The sequence below is a fragment of the Acomys russatus genome, chromosome 6 (genome assembly GCF_903995435.1).
Source record: "Acomys russatus chromosome 6, mAcoRus1.1, whole genome shotgun sequence".
In the NCBI taxonomy this organism is placed as follows: Eukaryota; Metazoa; Chordata; class Mammalia; order Rodentia; family Muridae; genus Acomys; species Acomys russatus.
Window position 1 is genome coordinate 15110935 of NC_067142.1, and position 19318 is coordinate 15130252.

General features: G+C 37.5%; 1 protein-coding gene across 1 annotated transcript in view; it reads right to left on the bottom strand.

Moving 5' to 3' along the window:
• The window catches only part of Cntnap5 (contactin associated protein family member 5), a 951234-nt gene that overhangs the window by 415273 nt on the left and 516643 nt on the right, over nucleotides 1-19318 (bottom strand). Inside the window, exon 8 of the mRNA XM_051147230.1 lies at nucleotides 4199-4463. Coding sequence (XP_051003187.1) covers nucleotides 4199-4463 — 265 coding nt within the window. The remainder of the gene's footprint in view (nucleotides 1-4198; nucleotides 4464-19318) is intronic.

A 19318-nucleotide genomic window follows, 5' to 3' on the forward strand; every position in this document is an offset into this window, starting at 1 on the left:
AACAGAAATACTAAAAAGCCTACACATACATGGAAACTAAACAACTCTCTGCTTAGTGACACCTGGGTCAGGGAAGAAATAAAGAAATAAATTGAAGACTTCCTGAAATTCAATGAAAATGAAGGAACAACATACCCAAATTTGTGGGCAACATTGAAAGCAGTGCTAAGAGGAAAACTCATAGCACTAAGTGCCTTTAAAAAGAAATTGGAAAAATCACACATAAGCAACTTAATGATACATCTGGAAGACCTAGAAAAAAGAAGCAAAAACATCCAAGAGGAGTAGACATCTGGTAATAATCAAACTCAGGGCTGAAATTAATAAATTAGAAAGAAAGAGAACAGTCCAAAGAATCAACAAAACCAAGAACTGGTTCTTTGAGAAAATAAAAAAGATAGACAAAACATTAGCCAAACAAATAAAAGGCAGAGAGACAGTATCCAAATCAACCAAATCTGAAAGGAAAAGGGAGATATAACAACAGACACTGAAAAATACAAAGAATTACAAGATCTTAATTCAAAGGCATATATGCTACAAAATTTCAAAATCTAAGGCAAATAGATGATTTTCTTGGTCAATTCCACCTGCCAAAATTGAGGGAAGAACAGATAAACAAGCTAAATAGTCCAATTTTCCCTGTAGAAATAGAAGCAACCAGTGAGAGTCTACCAACCAAAAAAAAAAAAAAAAAAAAAAAAAAAGCCCAGGGCCAGAGAGTTTCAGTGCATAATTCTACCAGACATCCAAGCATGTGCCAATACCAATATTCTTCAAGCTACTCCAAAAGATAGAAATAGATGGAACACTACCAAATTCATTCTATGAGGCCATAGTCACATTTATACCTAAACCTCACAAAGACCCACCAAAGAAAGAGAATTTCAGACCAATTTCTCTTATGAACATTTATGCAAAAATACTCATTAAAATCCTTGCAAAATGGATACAAGAACATATCAAAGATATCATTCACCATGACTGGGTAGGGTTCATTCCAGGCATGCGGGGATGCTTTAATATACAAAAATCCATCAATGTAATCCACCATATAAACAAACTGAAAATAAAAATCCACATGATCATCTCCTTAGAGCCAGAGAAAGCATTCAGTAAGACCAACACCAATTCATGTTTAAAATTTTGGAGAGATCAGGGACACAAAGCACATACCTCAACATAATAAAGGCTATATACAGCAAGCCAATAGCCAAAATCAAATTAAATGGTGAGAGACTCAAGGAAATTACTCTAATATTTGGGAAAAGGCAAGGCTGCCCACTCTTTCCATATCTTTTCAATATAGTACTGGAAGTTCTGGTCAGAGCAATAATGCAACAAAAGAAGATCAAGGGGATCAAAATGGGAAAGGAGGAAATCAAATTATTCCTATTTGCAGATGGTATGATAGTGTACATAAGTAATCCCCAAATTTCTACCAAAGAACTACTAGAGCTGATAAACACCTTCAGCAAATTGGTTGCGTACAAAGTTAACTAAAAAAATTCAGTAGCCTTCCTATATACAAATTACACTCATGCAGAGGAAGAAATTAGGAAAACTAACCCATCACATTAGCCACAAGCAATATAAAATATTTAGGATTTACTCTAACCAAGCAAGTGAAAGACTTGTTTGAAAAAATTTCATACCTCTGAAGAAAGAGATTGAAGATGAGATGAGAAGATAGAATGATGTTCCTTGCTCATGGATAGGGAGAATTAACATCGGAAAAATGGCCATCTTACCAAAAGCAATTTATAGATTCAATTCAATCCATATCAAAATACTTACACAATTGTAAAAGACATCAAAAGTTCAATTCTCAACTTCATATGGAAGAACAAAAAACCCAGAATAGCTAAAACAATCTTGTACAATAAAAGATCCTCCAGAGGAATTTCCATACCTGATCTCAAGCTATACTATAAAGCAACAGTAATTAAAACAGCATGGTACTGACATAGCAATAGGCTGTATAATCAGTGGAATCCAATAGAAGAACCAGAAATGAATCCATATACATATGTTCATTTGATTTTTGACAAAGAAGGTAAATATATTCAATAGAAAAAGCATAGCATCTTCAACAAATGGTGCTGATCTAATTAGATGTCTACATGTAAAAAAAAAATGCAATTGTACCCATATTTGTCACTATGCACAAATCTCAAGTCCAAGTGGACTAAAGACCTCAACATAAAACCATAGACACTAAACTGTTTAGAAGAAAAAGTGGGGAAGAGCCTAGAACACATTGGCATAGGAGACAACTTCCTGAACATAACACCAACAGCCCAGGCCTTAAGGTCAACAGTTAATGAATGTTACTTCATGAGGCTGAGAAGCTTCTGTAAGGCAGGGGACACTGTCAACAGAACAAAGTGACCGTATACAGACTGGGAGAAGATCTTTACCAAGCCTACATCTGACAAAAGGCTAATATCCAAAATATATAAAGAACTCAAGAAATTAAACAGCACAAAACCAAATAACTCAATTGAGAAATGGGGCTCAGAACTAAACAGAGAATTCTCAACAGAAGAATAGCAAATGGCTGAGAAAAACTTAAAGGAATGTTCAATGTCCTTAATCCTCAGGGAAATACAAATGAAAACAACTCTGAGATTCCATTTTACATACATCATAATAGCTAAGATCAAAAACTCAAGTGATACCACATGCTGGCTAGGATGTGGAGAGAGAAGAACACTCCTTCGTTGCTGCTGGGAATGCATACTTGTAAAACCACTTTGGAAATCTATCTGGAGCTTTCTCAGGAAACTGGGGATAGAGCTTCCTCAAGACCCAGATATTCCACTCCTTGGAATATACTCAGAGGATGCTCCAGCACACAACAAGGACATGTGTTCAACCGTGTGCATAGCAGTCTTATTCACAAAGGCCGGAACATGGAAACAGCCTAATTGACCCTCAGTAGAAGAAGGCATAAAGAAACTGATACATTTATACTATGGAATACTACTCAGCTTTTAAAAGCAAGGAATTCAAGAAATTTGTGGACAAATGGATAGAAGTAGAAATGATCATCATGAGTGAGTTAACCCAGAAACAGATAAAATCAAATGGTATATAATCACTTATATCTGGATACTAGCCCAAGGAGTATGTTCCATAAAAGTCTTCACTTACCAATAAAGTGGGACAGAGAGGAAGAGTTTCTATTAGGGCTCTAGGTAAGAGAAGCAATGGAGAATGGGGAAATAGAAGGATCCAGAGCGTCCTAGAAACCTACAAGTACAACATTATAATGGGTGTATCTGGGCCCAGGGGTTCTGCTCAAACTATGGCAGAAGCCAAGCACAATACATGCAGTAAACTTCAAACCCTTACCCAGTTCTAGCCAATGGGCAGGACATTCTCCACAGGTGAGTGGAGAATGGGGACTGACTTTTACATGAACTCTGGTGCCCCATATTTGACCATGTCCCCTGGATGAAGAGGCGTGGTGGCACTCAGAGGAAGGATAGCAGGCTACCAAGAAGAGACTTGATACCCTATGAGCATATACAGGGAAAGGAGGACCCCTCAGTCACAGTCATAGGAAAGGGGAGTAAGGGGAAAATGGGAGTGAAGGAGAAATGGGAGAATTCAAGGGATAGGCTAACAATTGAGATGTAATATGAATAAATTAATACAATATGTTTTTTAAAAAGTTTGAAAAACAGTGTTTTCTTGGAGTTAGCATGGTAAAGATGATTCACATTGTGAGAGATCTCTACACAAGACAAACCTGACCTCCCCAGATTGTGTAGAGTGTGCTAAATTTTCCAGGATATGAAATCTAACACCTACTTTTCTGATGATCCTACCATGAAGGAATTGAAAGGCTTATTGAAGTACACATGGCAAACTCAGACTTCCCTTTTTTCTGTGTCTAATTAGTGCATGTGAAAGCAGGCAAACCCCTTCACGCTTATAGTATATTTTCCACCACTGTGCTACCCTTCATCCTTGTGTACAATTTTGTATCTTTTAGAAAGAAACTTAACTTTGGTTGACTTAAGTATAGAAGAAAGCATTATAAACAAACAAAAGAAGAAGAGAAGAGGAGTGGGGAAGCAAAGGAGGAAGATGATGGGTGGGCAGAAGAGGATGGGGAGAAGAAAACAAGGCAGACAGGGAAGGGAAGAGGAAGGAAGGGGTCAGCAAAGGAAGTCAGCAATGAATGTACCTGTAAGGATTTCAGTTCCATGTCCTGCGAGTTTCTTAATCAGGAGCCTCAGTGTCCCTCCCTCCAAGATGAGCAGCAGGGTCCCTGAGCCTTCAGACAGCTCTGTGGACAGAAGCAGTCCATCTTCATTCCATGTTCGAAACTGGAAACTCACTGACAGCCCATCAATTTGAGGGGTGCCGGATAGTAGCAAATAACTACTCTTGGACTTGACAAATGTGATGGGGACAATTTGTGGTTCTGAGCAGGAAAAACTGATATTGCCCTGAAAAACAATAAAGAAGCAAACATATAAAAAGCCATTTTTTTTATTCTGTAATCTGACAGTCAGTCATTCAGCACTGACCTAAATTTTAGTATCATTCTACATTCAGCTTCATGATCTTATAGGGAAAAATATGTCAGCATTGTTCAGACTGACTCACAAGACTGGTGCTGTTCATGTTTTCAGATCCCAATGCTATCTGTAAAAGCTGTCTGAGATACTTAGCAGAGGGATGAGGAAAAGTCAATATTTTATAGGGAACCAAAGTTGTTAAAGTAATTACATTAACTTCATAGGAAAACCCATATGGTGAGTCAACTATGTGCCAAGCTCTGGAATAACATCGAAAGCAATACAATAGGGAAGCACTGTTACAATAGGAAATCTGCTAAAAGACAGATCCTGGTTCCTGAGAAAAAAAGTTATGTGGAAAACAAAAAGGAAAGAAAAAGAAAAAACAAAAACAGAGAATGTCACTAAAGTAATGTGGGTTACATTTTAAATTTAGTCAGAAAATTTGCAGTTATGTGGGTAGAAAAAAAGGAGAAAGGTGAACGTAGGGGAATAGGAATAATCAGAGTATATTATAATAGTTGGGGATGTAGCTCAGGTGGTTGAGTGCTTGTCCAGCATGCACAAAACCACTGATAAATCTCCATCAGAGTATTAACTAGACTTGGTGGTACACACTACTAATGTCAGCCCTCGGAGGGCAGAGGCAGGAGGATCAGAAGTATAGTGTCACCCTTAACAACTTAATGAATTTGAGGCTAGCTTAGGCTATATGAGAAAACAAAACAGAAACAGTTTTGATTAAAGTAGAGAAAGGGTAAGCATATTACTATTTGCATAAGTGGGTATGAAGTGGATCCTTGTAAATGCAAGACCCATAAAATAAGTTCCATATCAGAAAGATTTAATAAATTAAAGAATGAATTTATATGTTCAACACCACATATTAGGTGTTTTTATAGAGAAGAAGAAAGGCTGGACTACTTTTTCAACAGTGTAGAAGGTTCCTTTGTGAAAGTCATTTGCTGTGCAGATAACAGACTGCACGTTCAACCAGGTCTTATCTTCATTTGCACTAGCTAGATTTTTTTAGGCTCTGAAATTAATCTCTGCAGCAATGAGTACCCCTCTGTAAATCTCATCCAATAATGCAGCAGATCACATCCCCTTCAGATGCATTCTTCCAAAGCCAGCTTTTGTATAATAGGGCTTAAGTCCCCTGAGTCTTCTTTCCAAGCAACCACCACTCCTGGAAACCAGAAAGGGCTCCTCAGTTGGGTATGATATCCAGAGCAGCTGCCTCCATTCAATTTCCAAATGTCAGAAAGAGATGCTTAGTACTGGTCAGAAAGGCAGTAGTTTAACCCTTAGCAGCACACTTTCCAGGAAATACACACACAGGTCATGTACTACTACAGAAAGCTGATACTGTAGAAGGAACATGCTTTTCTTTACAGACTGACAATACCTCTACACTCACTCCTACACATGCTTATTGGTATTTGCTATGGTCAATCATCTGACAACAAGCAACTGAAAGGAGAAAGAGTTTATTCAAGTTCACAGTTCAAAGGAATGCAGTACACCATGGCAAGAAAGACATAGGATCTGGTGAGATAGACATAATCACAGGAGCTTGAGGCAGCTGGTCACATTGAGTTCATAGTCAGGAAACAGAGAAAGATGAATGCTGGTGCTCAGCTTGCTGTCTCCTTTTTATTAAGTCCAAGAAAAGATCATACCAGTACCCACATTTGTAGTGGGCCTTCTCACCTTAGGTACCCTGCTCAACCTAATACTGTGAAGGAATGCCTGAAAGTTCATCTCCTAGGTGGACCAGGATCCTAGTAAGTCAAGAGTGTTAATTACCGAGGTATTTTATTATGCTTTGTGTTGTTCAAACAAAAACCTGAGGTTGAAGGAAAGCTCCAATAATGCTGAAGATACCATAGAATTATGAAACAGAGCCCAGAGGTCCCTGAGCTGGAACTGACCTAAAGCTCCTTCCAGAAGATTAGCATTCTTGGATCTAGAAGGGGCCATGTAAGCTTCCAGATCATGGAAGCAACCAACAATCCTACCTAACTATGATGCCCATGAACCAGGTCAACAAACAGAGTGGCATGATAACCTTAGGGTGCAGTAGTGACTGTCACATTGTGGTGTTAACTAAGAGCTCTCTAATTGGACTTAAGATCAGATCAACAAGATGGAAACCATGTCTGGTCCTGGAAACCCAGCCACCTACTCAGCGTTAGTACAGTAATATATCTTGGAGAATAACTTAAACCACTACTTTACTAAACTAGCAAAATACATATCTTTATTCTAAATATTTGCTCTTATATCCACAGACAAGTGTAATCTGCAAGGTTTGTCAGTAAAACTTCTCTTTGTAAAAGACAGATACCAAATAAAAAGCTACAGCCAATCAAAATGCTGAGTTTCAGAGAACAGTTCCAACTGACATCATCTTCAGTACAACTTTCACATCTAAGCCTTAAGGAACATTGTGGAAGAAGGGACAAAAAGACTTTAAGAACCAGAGAACCCAGGAGTTTTCTGTGAGATTATGTCTCATAGAAATGTCAAAAGCTACACCCATAAAGTCTCACTAACATGACTGCCTGAAAAGGATCTGAACAAAAGCATAAATAACAGTAGTCATGCTAATGTGGACAGGGGAAGGCCTGGGATGTACCAATTCTGTACAAAGAAAAATAATCGACTGAAATGTAATATGAAGAAAGTGCAAGAAAATAGTCTTCCCCAGAGAGAAACTTATCAATTGGTTGTCAAATACCAAGTGATCAACCTTAAAAACATGCATACAAGTAGCATTATATACAGACTGAGCAAAGGAAAGGGGAAATAATATAATTATATTATAATCTCAAAAGAAAAGTATTTTTAAAGAATAAATATGTAATGTTAGGTATTTTACAACAACAACAACAAAAGAGCTTTGTATAGCCTGTCAATTTCAAGGTTGAAAATACAAAATTAGCTTTGTTGAAGTGTTTATTCTCTTTTTAGAGCCTATTGACTGGATCACAACACAACAGAAAAGCAAAAATGGCTCTACAGGGAGGAGACAAACACATGAGGTAACATTTCTAAATATAGTTTCTGTTTATTTTCAATTATGTGTACATGCAAGCATGTGTGTGTGTGTGCATGTGTGTGTGTGTGTGTGTGTGTGTGTGTGTGTGTGTCACATGTGATCTCAGTGCTCACAGTCAAAAGTGCTGTAGTTGCAGCTGTTTTTGAGCTGTCTAATATCGGTGCAGGCAACTGAACTTGGATTCTCTGCAGGAGAAACACATGTTCTTTTCTGAGTCACAACCTTAGTAATCTGCATACTTTACTGACAAGAATACCATCTGTTATCCTGTGACATGACCCATTGTTACAAAGAACAGAACCCTCCATATTTCAATTGCTATCTTGAATTCAGAGGTAACTCACTTTAGCACATATAGTAAGTACTAGGGTCTACTTACTATGTATAAGAAAGGGCCTTCTCTCTAGGACACCTATACCAAGAAGAATACTGCTTTGTGTGAAGAGAACAAAGTCTTTTTGGAACCTACCAGTGTCCCATCCCTATGGTTAATAAGTCTCTTACTCTGATGGAGAATCCATCTTAATACCTTTCTCTCAAACCTCCCTCTTTTTCATCCCCTCAGATAAACATCAATCATATCAGACTTCCAGCCTTGGTGAGTTGCATGTATACAGTCCAAGACAGCTATCACTGATGCCCAACATAAAAATGTAAACTTACTTGAAACATGGAGAGTTTTTCTTGTAATTTAATAGAGTAATCCTCAGACAGTACTGCTGTAAATGAAAATTGTCATATTATAGGGCCAAAAACTCAGCAAGACTACATGAATCAAATATGTAGAGATTAAATATTGGTTTTGGTCCCACATGGCCTGATCAGAGGTGACTGGTATTTTAACCAGATAGCAGAGTCAAGGAGGTATCTTTTTCCAGTGTGGCCGAACACAACCTAATCCATTTAGTGTTCCAAGAAGACAAAAAGCATTAAAAAAGAGGTATTCACAACACCCTTTTTCCAATTTTCCTGCTGGATCTGCTGTCTCTTTTTATCTTTTCTAGCCAGCAGGCGGGACTTGCCCTCCTAGCCCAGCTTGCCAGCTTCTCCAGATTTCAAAATTCAGATTTAGTTACACCATCAATTCTCTGTATTTGCTTTTATCTTCTTGGATTTGGGGCATTGTCTACCTAAGAAATATCAGATTTGATACTTCCCAGACACCACAATCGAGGGGACCAACTCCTTATAAGAAACCTCAGTTTAATTGGTCTCTTGAAGAAAGGTAGCTGAGCCAAACTTGTCATGGTTGTGTGTGTGTGTGTGTGTGTGTGTGTGTGTGTGTGTGTGTGTGTGTGTGTTATTTCTTTTTGTGGAGAAAGCTGACTAGTATAAATAACAATAGGAGAAAATAAATAATAAGCATACCTTCAAGATATTTGCAGTTATACTCAGGTGAGAAGGAGAAGCCTGACTCTCATCACCTTTTACTTACATAATGAATAAGCTCCAAGCAGGAAAGAACACATGGTACCTAACAGCTAACAGACTAGCATCTGCCTTGTTTGTGTGTTACACAATCCCTACTAGAGTGTGAAGACACCCTAACAGAAAGTGAAACTTTTAGCAGGGTCATCTATCACTTGAAATCGTTTCTATGGTAACCTGACTCATGTGCACACTTGGAGTTTGATTTCTCTACCACAAGTGACCTTTCCAGATTCCACAGCCATCATGCATATTCTCTTCTGATTGTCCACTGAGCCTTCTTCCTCTCTCATATCTGAACCCTTTTCAGTCTTCTACATCCTGACAAGCACTGCCTTCCACAGTGAATTTAAGATGGTCACCTGAAAACATCTGTGTATTTTGAACAACAGCCTATAAAAATAGTTAGCTGCTTTGTGAAAAATATATAATCATATAATGGGGTGACAGAAGAGTAAGGATGTGGGGGGAAGTAGATGATGATTAACATACAAAGAAATGAGTAGATAGAAAAAAGACTAAAAGCCTTTCCCTACCTGGGATACTCATAAATAAATTGCACTAGAAATGTCAGAAAAGATGGTGCTATATTAATGACAGATAAAAAGTAATCAGTCTCATGGCCCAGGAGTATTTTCAACACATACTTTCCCCACAGAAAGTTCACTTGTACATCTGGATCATAGGTTGTCTTGATTGAAGTAGGGCAGCAACTCAAGGCAGGAGCCGGGAGCCAGAAACAAAGGAAGAAAAATGCCCCCATAGACTTGTCTAATGGCTAATTTGATGGAGGTAGCTCCACAGCAGAGGAGTCTTCTTCCTAGGGAATATGGGTTTGTGGCGAGTTGACAATATTTTTTATTCCATAGAGACTTTAATTTCAATGCTGTTTTTGTTTGTTTGTTTGTTGTTGTTGTTTTTAAATGGAACGGGAATTCTTTATTTTATTCTGTATTTACATTCCTATTTAAACAATTATAATGAGAGGGTTTTTTAATCTTTAACCAAAAAATTTTAATGCTAATGGAAACATGTGAGCCAGCTGATATTAACTTGAAAAGCCTTTTTATTACTAAATAAAAATAAAGCCACACAAACCCACGGACAGCTTTGGTGCTGTGTGTAGTTAAAATCAGCTGTCATGATTTTTCAGGACTAGTGCAAAAAAAATCAAAACTAGATTTTCCATATATTCAAAAGAAAACAAAATAGCAACATCTCCCCTTCTGCTTTGAGCATCCCGTTAGGCAATGAACTAGTTCCCTTACCTGAAAGACATTTATGATCTAAAAAGGTTTTCATAATTTTAGACTATGTTTTAAAAATAGTTTAATAGTTGCATTAAAACATGCTTCTTTGTTTTTTTGTTTTAGATTGTTTGTAGCAAACTTTTATTTATATTTTTATTTTTAGTTAATTTATTCTGTTACATCTCAATGTTTATTCCATCCCTTGTATCCTCCCATTCTTCCCTCCCTCCCATTTTCCCATTATTCCCCTCCCCTATGACTGTTCCTGAGGGGGATTACCTCCCCCTGTATATGCTCATAGGGTATCAAGTCTCTTCTTGGCAACCTGCAATGAGGTTTTTGTACTTAGGCAAGTTTAAGACAAAGTGATTGTAAATTTTGGAGATACTACTGTGTTAGTTCATTTTACAGGGCTGTGAAAAGACAGCATGACCACAGCAAGCTATAAGAGAAAACATTTAGTTGTGGACTTATTTGCAGTTTTAGTAGGTGAGTACATGATTACATAAGAGTGTCACTAGAAGAGTGGAGGAGTAAGTAAAAGCTTACATTGGGAGAGAGAGAGAGAGAGAGAGAGAGAGAGAGAGAGAGAGAGAGAGAGAGAGAGAGATGTTTTCTTATTCTCTTTACATTGTCATTCTAATGCAGACTTCAAAGCTTTAATATCAAGGTTATAGATTATTCCTGTCACATAAATTAGCTGACAATTTTTTATAATTATTTTTCTTTCCAATTAAAGTTTGTAGCTCTTTTGAAACTTTTACCACACATATGTGAAACAGCTCAATACTGTCTTATATATCATTGAAATTTATTTCTACTTTTGCCTTTTGGTCATCTCTTTTTGTCCTTAATATTCAATGATGTCATCCACTCTAAATTTCATTTTAAGGTATTATTAAAACCCAACAAATAATATTTTACTTCATATACTATATTTTCTAGAAATGGAATTTCAGTCTTTTTCATACATAATGTGGTCACTAAAATCACACGTATGTTAATTTAAGATATCAGTGCTATAATTAATAGTAGTGATCATTTTCAGATGGTTGTCTTAAAGTATACTATAATTTATACATATTTATCATGTTTAGGACTGCTTCTATTAATATTCCTGTTCTTTTTTTTATTAATTTTTTCTTGTTACATCTCAATGGTTATCCCAGAGTTGACAAAATTTGACCAACACACTAGCCCTTTCTCCCATTCTCCGCAGTGCTCTTTTTTTTTTTTTTTTTTTTTTTTTTTTTTTTTTTTAGTGAACTACTTTTCTTCTATTTCTCTGTGTCCCTGCTCAAACGATTTGTTCCTTCACATGAGGAAAAAGAAATCTTGATAGATATCTGCCAAATTCCTCTCTGCTCCTATAACAATGAACCACTAAAAAAATAAATACAGAGCAATCTTGATTTCAATTTTGAGAAGAAATTTAGAATTTGCATTTTGGCAGAACTAGATTCTGTTCATGAACATACGATCATGAAGGTTGTTTAACTTCAGGGAAAATCCATTTTTATATATGCTTCATTATTTTGTATTGTATTAGAAGAATAGTAACACATCCCTAATTTAGATGGAAATAAACTGCAAGTCTTGCATGTGTCTTCTTTTTTGTAACCAAAGTTGTTGGAAAAGATGGTTGGTTGAAGGACTCTCACAGGTTCCCACATTCTTGGTGACTAAATACACATACCTTTACCACATCTAGGAAGGGTAAGCCACATCTGAATCTTTCTATTTTTGAAATGAGAAATCTAATTAACTATTTACATATCACAAGATATTTTATTCCGAGGCTTCCTTTCCGAATTTTTGCCTCACTGCAGGAAAGAATTCAATAATCAATCAATATGATTGATAGTAATGTGAGTGTGTGAAAAGGAGTATGCATGTGTGTGTTTATGTGTGTGTGTGTGTGTGTGTGTGTGTGTGTGTGTGTGTGTGTGAGAGAGAGAGAGAGAGAGAGAGAGAGAGAGAGAGAGAGAGAGAGAGAGAGAGAGAGAGAGAGAGAGAGAGAGAATGATCCTGTAAATATTATCTTGGGATTGACAGCCCCTGTTTTGACACAGAACTCCTCAATGGGACTTGTGACTTCAATATTCAGCTAGACTGGCAGGACAATTAGACCTTGACATCTTCCTATTGTCACATCTCATCACCTTCAGTGCAAGCAGATGGCAGCCTACCCAGTTTTTTATCTGAGTGCCCATTGTAGAATGCAGATCTCCATGCATGCATAGGAGGCACACTTTATGAAGGGAACTATCTCATAGTCCAGTGATACATGCAGTTTAGCAGAGAACAGCAAATAAAATATATATTTTTAAGTGCCATCAACAGGGAGTGACAACCACCTGCTTGGCTATTTCTTCTCTCTGTTCTCTCCATGATAATGTGTTTTAATAGGAGAATACTTGGTACATACTGAACTTGATAGAGAATTAGGATGGCTTACTTCACTGGAGATGATGAAGAGAGAGAATTATATACAACAGTCTAGCAAGGTACTGGTCAGGGGATAAACAATGAAAGAAGAGGAAATCAACAAGGATAAGTGTAGGTGCTGAGCAGCCTTCTCCTTCCAAATTTATTCAGGCCACTCTGCTATCACATTTGAAGTATGTCAAATGCTGACAGAAATCCAATAAAATCCATCGAACTAAAAGCTTGCAACTGTGGCAGAGGGGGATCATCCAAAAGGAGATCTTGTAGTAATAACACAATTATAGTGATTTTCTCATGATTGATGGGTGTGATATGACAGCAACTCTTGTTCAAGGACTTCTGACAGGGAGGACTGGGTACCACTATACTCTCTGTAATGGGACACTTTAATATAAATCAAATGTATTGACCATGATCATCCACACACAAACATCTGTTCAGAAGATGTTGCTGTTCTGTGACACAGTGGACATTGGCAGGGTCTTATGTGTTTATAACTAAGGTTAATAAAATAGGTCTGGTTTTTCTTCCCTGAAGACAGAGTCATAAATTCCTGATACCATTGATAAAGGACAAATTGCCCTCTGAGACAAGTATGTGTTCCTATAGAACTCACAATTGGAGATGCCAAACAAATAAACATACTACTTTTTAAAAAAGGAAATGACTTAAAACCTTGAGTGAACTTTTTAGGACTCTATCTCATTCATAAATCTAAACAAGGATCTTCATAAATCTATCTTACAATTTTGTTTACAAAAGCAAGTGCTTTTTTTTTTTTTACCTATAAGCTTTACTGCAAATTATACTCTCTGACAAATTTAACTTGAGAGCTACCTAAAATCCTTTGTGGGCATATAAAGATATGTAAGCATGCCTTTGAGAATCCATGCCTATCCTATTAGGGTGATTTCTAGAATGCCATTCTTTCTAGTTTTAATAAGTCTCCAGCTATGCCTCATATTGGCTCATCCTGAAATTCTTTTCTCACTGAAGCCCCATAAATCTTGGGATTTGCCTAAATGGAGGTCTCTGGAAAGAACTTGGGCTTCTGCCAGGGATGCTATAGAGGTATGGTTCCACCTCTGCTGCTGATATTTACAAAACGCTCTTTCTGTACCCATCACTCAGCATAGGTCACTTGTTAGCACACCCTTTAGCCAGATTGCAGCGTAGACAAGAACTATCTTAATTTATTAAGCTGAGAAAAAGAGCTGGTAGAACTGATAATTCTGAGAAACATTTCTAAATCATTGATTGCTGTGAACCAATTTCATTTCTTTACAATTAAACAGTACCCATTTGAAACAGAACAGACTGAGGGGTACACAGAGAAAATAAAAGCGAATTCATAACGTAAGACCTGTGCTTAACCAGGAAAGATTGACCTTTGTGCTTGCCTAGGATGTAACACTCAGTGACACTTCCTCTTCCTTTTGCTTATCAGATATTTTGCATGCAATGTTAGTGTATTAACACCTCAAGGTAGAAGTGAGCTGGAAGCTTGTCCCTGCAGGTTAATTTTCCCAAAGGACAATATACATGCTTTGGGGGGAAGAGAAGTCATCAGTAGTCTTACATGGCTGGAAACCCTATGATATATGCCCACTTTTACACCAATGGAATTATTGTTACAGTAGTAACCACTTTCTGATTAGATTTGACATCTACTTTATAGCAAGGAATTCATTCTTTGTGCTGTGAACACATTCAGGAAACCATGGTCAGTGAGTTCATAGGCCATAAGGGGAAAACTGACTGTTGATGTTTATCTAAATTGACTTAGCTTCAAACTGCCTTCTAAATTATTTGCATTACATCCATAATTAAGTGCTACACATGAGAATAACAATTGCTCAGCCATGAACAAGACATTTATCCTGTCTCCTCTCAGGCTCACGAAATCATGCAGAAGAGGGAAACAGAAAAGAATATAAAGGCCAAAAACAGGGAGAAGGGCTGTGAGAGGTTTTTTCTTTGTGTGTGTGCATGTGTGTGTCTGTTGGTATGTGTTTATGTGTAAGAGTGTGTGTGTGTGTTTGTGTGTGTGTGTGTATGTGTGCACATGGAAGACAAACACTGCAGTTATGAACTCACAGCCCCTGTAAATGCCTGCTCTTAATTTCACAACAAGGGGCCCATCAGCAGTCAGGCATGGATGGAGGATGAGTTCTAAACCCTACCTCTCATTGTAAAGCTATATGCTATGAATAGATTCACAGAGGGTAAAGGCACTGACTTAAATTATAGACCAACCGATCATGACTCTGCCTTGCAAGCCAATGGTCACAAAGATTGCTATGACTAAACTAAATGGGTTTCAAAACAAAGGTCTTGTATCTGGACAAAGGGAAGGTAGGGAAGAGATGAGGCTTCACAGGAAAGGAAGAGAGATAAAACAGGGAGTGGGAGAGAGTAATCAGAATGCATTATCTACATGTTTAAAATCATTGACATACAAAATTAAATTTATAAGATGAATTATGGGTGTCTTAAGGAAAATAACTTATATATAAAAATGTAAATATTTTATGCTTATTGTAAATAGTGTGTTAGCAGAGTTATAGGAGGTCATGCCTGAAGAAAAATTTCGAAGACACATATAGAACAAGCATCTCCTCGGTGACTCCCTCAAAGAATCTATGCTAAAAGGAAGAACTTTTCCAGACTCAGAAACCTTCCACTATTCTATCTCAAAAATTCTGCAATAATTATCCCTTTTGAGAATAGAGACTGCTCTTCCATGAGTATAATGTTAGAGTGTGGGCATGAATACAAATTATCTCCACTAATCTCTGTTCACAGTTTTGTTTCCTGGAGGCTGCACAGAACAGACTCTGCTGAGTCTGAAGAGCACTTTGAGTTCAGTTGACTTTATTGACTTTTAGGACTACCAGTGAAAGATAGTGAACATTCCACTATACACATTTTATGTCTTATTTGTAAGTCTATTATGCCTTTAGAAGCATGAGTCATGGCTACAATGAGTCAGTCACCTCTGGTAAAGTTGACCTATAACTGCCAAGCATGGACAGCTAATTTTCAAAGCCATATTTGGCTTCCTTATTTGGATTTGTAAGTACATTTTTCTTGAACATCTCACTACTCAAGTCATGTAAGCACCCCCATGGAATTCTCTGGAAAACTATGCTGTTGAGGTTAAATAGATGGCTCAGAGGTTATGAGCACTTACTGGGCAATCATGAGAAATGCTGGTTGTATCTCAGCATCCCTGTAATAAGCCAGGTACTGGGCACAAGCTTGTAACCTCAAGTTGGAGGTGGGAAAAAACAGGACTGCTGGGGCTCTCTGACTTCCAGCCATGATGAGAAAGCACAAGCTCCTGGTTCCAAGAGACGCAGTCAAAGGAATCAGGAAAGAGTGAAGGAGGAAGACACAAGATGAGCTTTCTGGCCTGTGACTAGGTATGTAAATCTGAACATATATGTATGCATACACTCACACATACACACATATGTATATAAATATATATATAATTATTCATGATAAATATATATATAACTATTTTATAGTAAGTAAGAAAACTGTCATAGTCTATGTTTTAAATGATATCCTGAACATAAACTATAAACAATAGCTAAAAAGAGGCAAATAAATAATCTTTAGACATTCTACATTTTTCAGTTTTTTCAATCCCTTCCACCAACAGCTTCTGCCTTGGGAGCTTCACTTCATGGCAAGACTGTAGAGACTGTAGAAAGAAAATTTAAAAAAAAAAAATATATATATATATAATTTATATATATATATATAAAATAAGCCACTTGGCAGTGAGAAATTATAAATCACTTTCTACAAAGAGAGTATGCTCATAAAAAATATAGGACATAAATAGGGGAAAAGTGAATTATACATATATATGTGTGTGTGTGTGTGTGTGTGTGTGTGTGTGTGTGTGTGTGTGTGTGTGTGTACTGTGCCATATGCTTGTGACTTTGTGGCCCAGTGCTTCAGAGATTTACTCTCAGTTCACCAGACACACTCCTTTTTCTTAGTGAACTGTTTTCGAATATATTTATAATCACATGTTGCTGATCTAATACTCTTACCCAGGACATAAGAGTCTTTAAACTTTGCCAGGTGCATTAGAACTCAGAACAATGTCCACAACAATTCACCATTTAAACATTGATCATTTCTTTTGCAAAAAAAGCCTGGGCTGGACTTGAGTCACCTAGCAACAACACAAAAGGGATTATGAACCTGCTACAAGGTCACAAATAAGAATGAGCTAGGGTTAAGTTTAGGTAGACTGGTTATTAAGGTAAAAGAAAAGCTTCATGGGCTGGGCACACCAACAGAAGGCCCTTTGGAGTTCCTTCTCCCTGAACTCCCAAAAACCATTCAAACATAAATGTCCTGGCCTCTCCTACCCTCCATTTTGGCTCTGACTAGAAGCCATAAGTCAAGTGTGGCCGAAACATGTCTCTTTACATTTTTAAAATTTTGTGTATGTGTGTGTCTGTGCACAGGTATGCAGGAACCCAGGGATACTTAGGAGGGCACTGGATCACCTAGAGCTAGAGGTACACACTGTTGTGAGCTACCTAATGAGGGTGCTAGGAAACAAGCCCAGGTCCTGAGCAAGAGTGGTACAAACTCTTTACCACAGAGCCCTTGCATCTAATTTTAAGACACCCCACCCTCAAGAAAATGTAGCAGATCTGGATTGAAGTTTCTTACTTTGACTGATTTCAGATTTAATTGGAGGGGCTCTTTTCAGACTTCTATCACTGTGCTGGACTGTTAATTCACACAGAATGCTCCTGTGGGTGTTTGCTGTGTTTCTAATCATCATTCAACCACTACAACATGATGCTGAATGAAAAATAAACCCAGCGGTGCAAGGCTGAGGTTCAATCAAGAGACATCAAGCAGAGCCAATCAAGCATTTATAAGCTAAGAAAAAAAACTGATCTTGATTCAATCTAATTTGTGGCAAAAGATTTCAAAGCCAGTTCTTGATTTTTTCCCAAACAACTATAACAATTTCTAATTTGATTTATCTGAAAACTATCAAGCCTGACTGGCCTGCCACCCAGAAATGCAAGGAACGGCTGCCCCTGTGCTTCTTGATTTACAAACTCAAGGAGAGCTCAGTTCAAATTAAGGCTCCTTTTTTATGTCTGGAGAATAATAGGCTCCTTCACAGATTCATTTATTTATTCAACAGATGATCTATAAGCAGCCCATGCCAGGTCAGATTTGTTTCTCTGACTAAGAACAGAAGTCTGGAGGAAGGCATGCTTAGACATGGCCCAGCTGAAATCTGCATAGCAACAGATTGAGGCTCAGAATTATACAATCACCGCTGAGACCAAGAGCCATAGGGGTGGTGTGCATCTACCTGTGATAGAACACAACAGAGCTGAATGATGTTACTTTGATTTAAGCTTTGTATACTACTGGAAAGGAGTTGAAATGGGAGCAGAATTTGATTAAGAATCAAAAATGAAACAAACTAGAAAGGGCCAATTGTTATTTGAGAAAACAAGACAAAACAAAACAACAACAAAAACAAACCAGGATGTTTGGCATCAAGATACAATGGATGTCAATGCTTTGTTTCTTGCAAAAGAAGTATTTAAGCATACAGATCAGGCTTTTTGGAGGTTCAGTCAAGGGGCATCAAGGGGATAATCTGTGGTATTGTAAGGAGAGCTCCACCAATGGGCAAAATACTTAAGGAGACAGGGACCTTTTTCTTGTAACCCATTCCTCTAGCTTGTCAATACTGCCACCCCAGAAATAGCCACAGCAACAAAAAAACACAAGTGGTCTTTGGTCACTGTGTGTGTGTGTGTGTGTGTGTGTGTGTGTGTGTGTGTGTGTACATGAGCATGCCATACCATAAATCACACATTGAAATCAGATGACAACTTGAATGGGGAAGTCAGTTACTTCTTCCTAATTGAGATGTGAAAACTCATGTGACATGGCCTTTATACACCAAACCATCTTGCTAAAACTCCCTTTATTTTTGGAGAGAATGTCTGTCAACAAAACGGGAGCTTATCAATCAATTTAAATTCACTGGCCAAGAAGCCCCAGTATCCTCTTGCCTCAGCCTCTCCAGCTCTGGGATTACAGACATGTGCCACCATGTCCAGAGTTTTACATGGGTACTGAGTCTGACCTCCAGGCTTCATGCTTGTGTGGTGACCATTTTCTAGCCTGAGCCAGCCACAAAGTCCCCAACTTCACTTTTGTCTTTGCTATTTTCTCTGCTGTCTCAAATTTTCTGCTGAAACTGTAACTTTGGATTCTGTTTTGGTTCCCTAACTCTTTATAGCCTAACTTCTTTGTTTTTCTCTAGAGCACAAAAAAGAAAGTTCCCACCAAAACATTTAATATTTTCAATAATTTTGAACCTCACTGTAAGACAAAATCTGAAGGAGGATTTAGGGATTTGATGGTGGAGGGAGAAATTGAAAAATATACCTATTGTTAAGCTTAAAGAAAGCTTACTTGTGTTAAATTAAATGATTAACAAATGCAACTTTAGTCTGGATGTCTCTTTTAGAATTTAAGTTAAATGTATTTAGCTGATAATATAAAAACTGTACACTAAC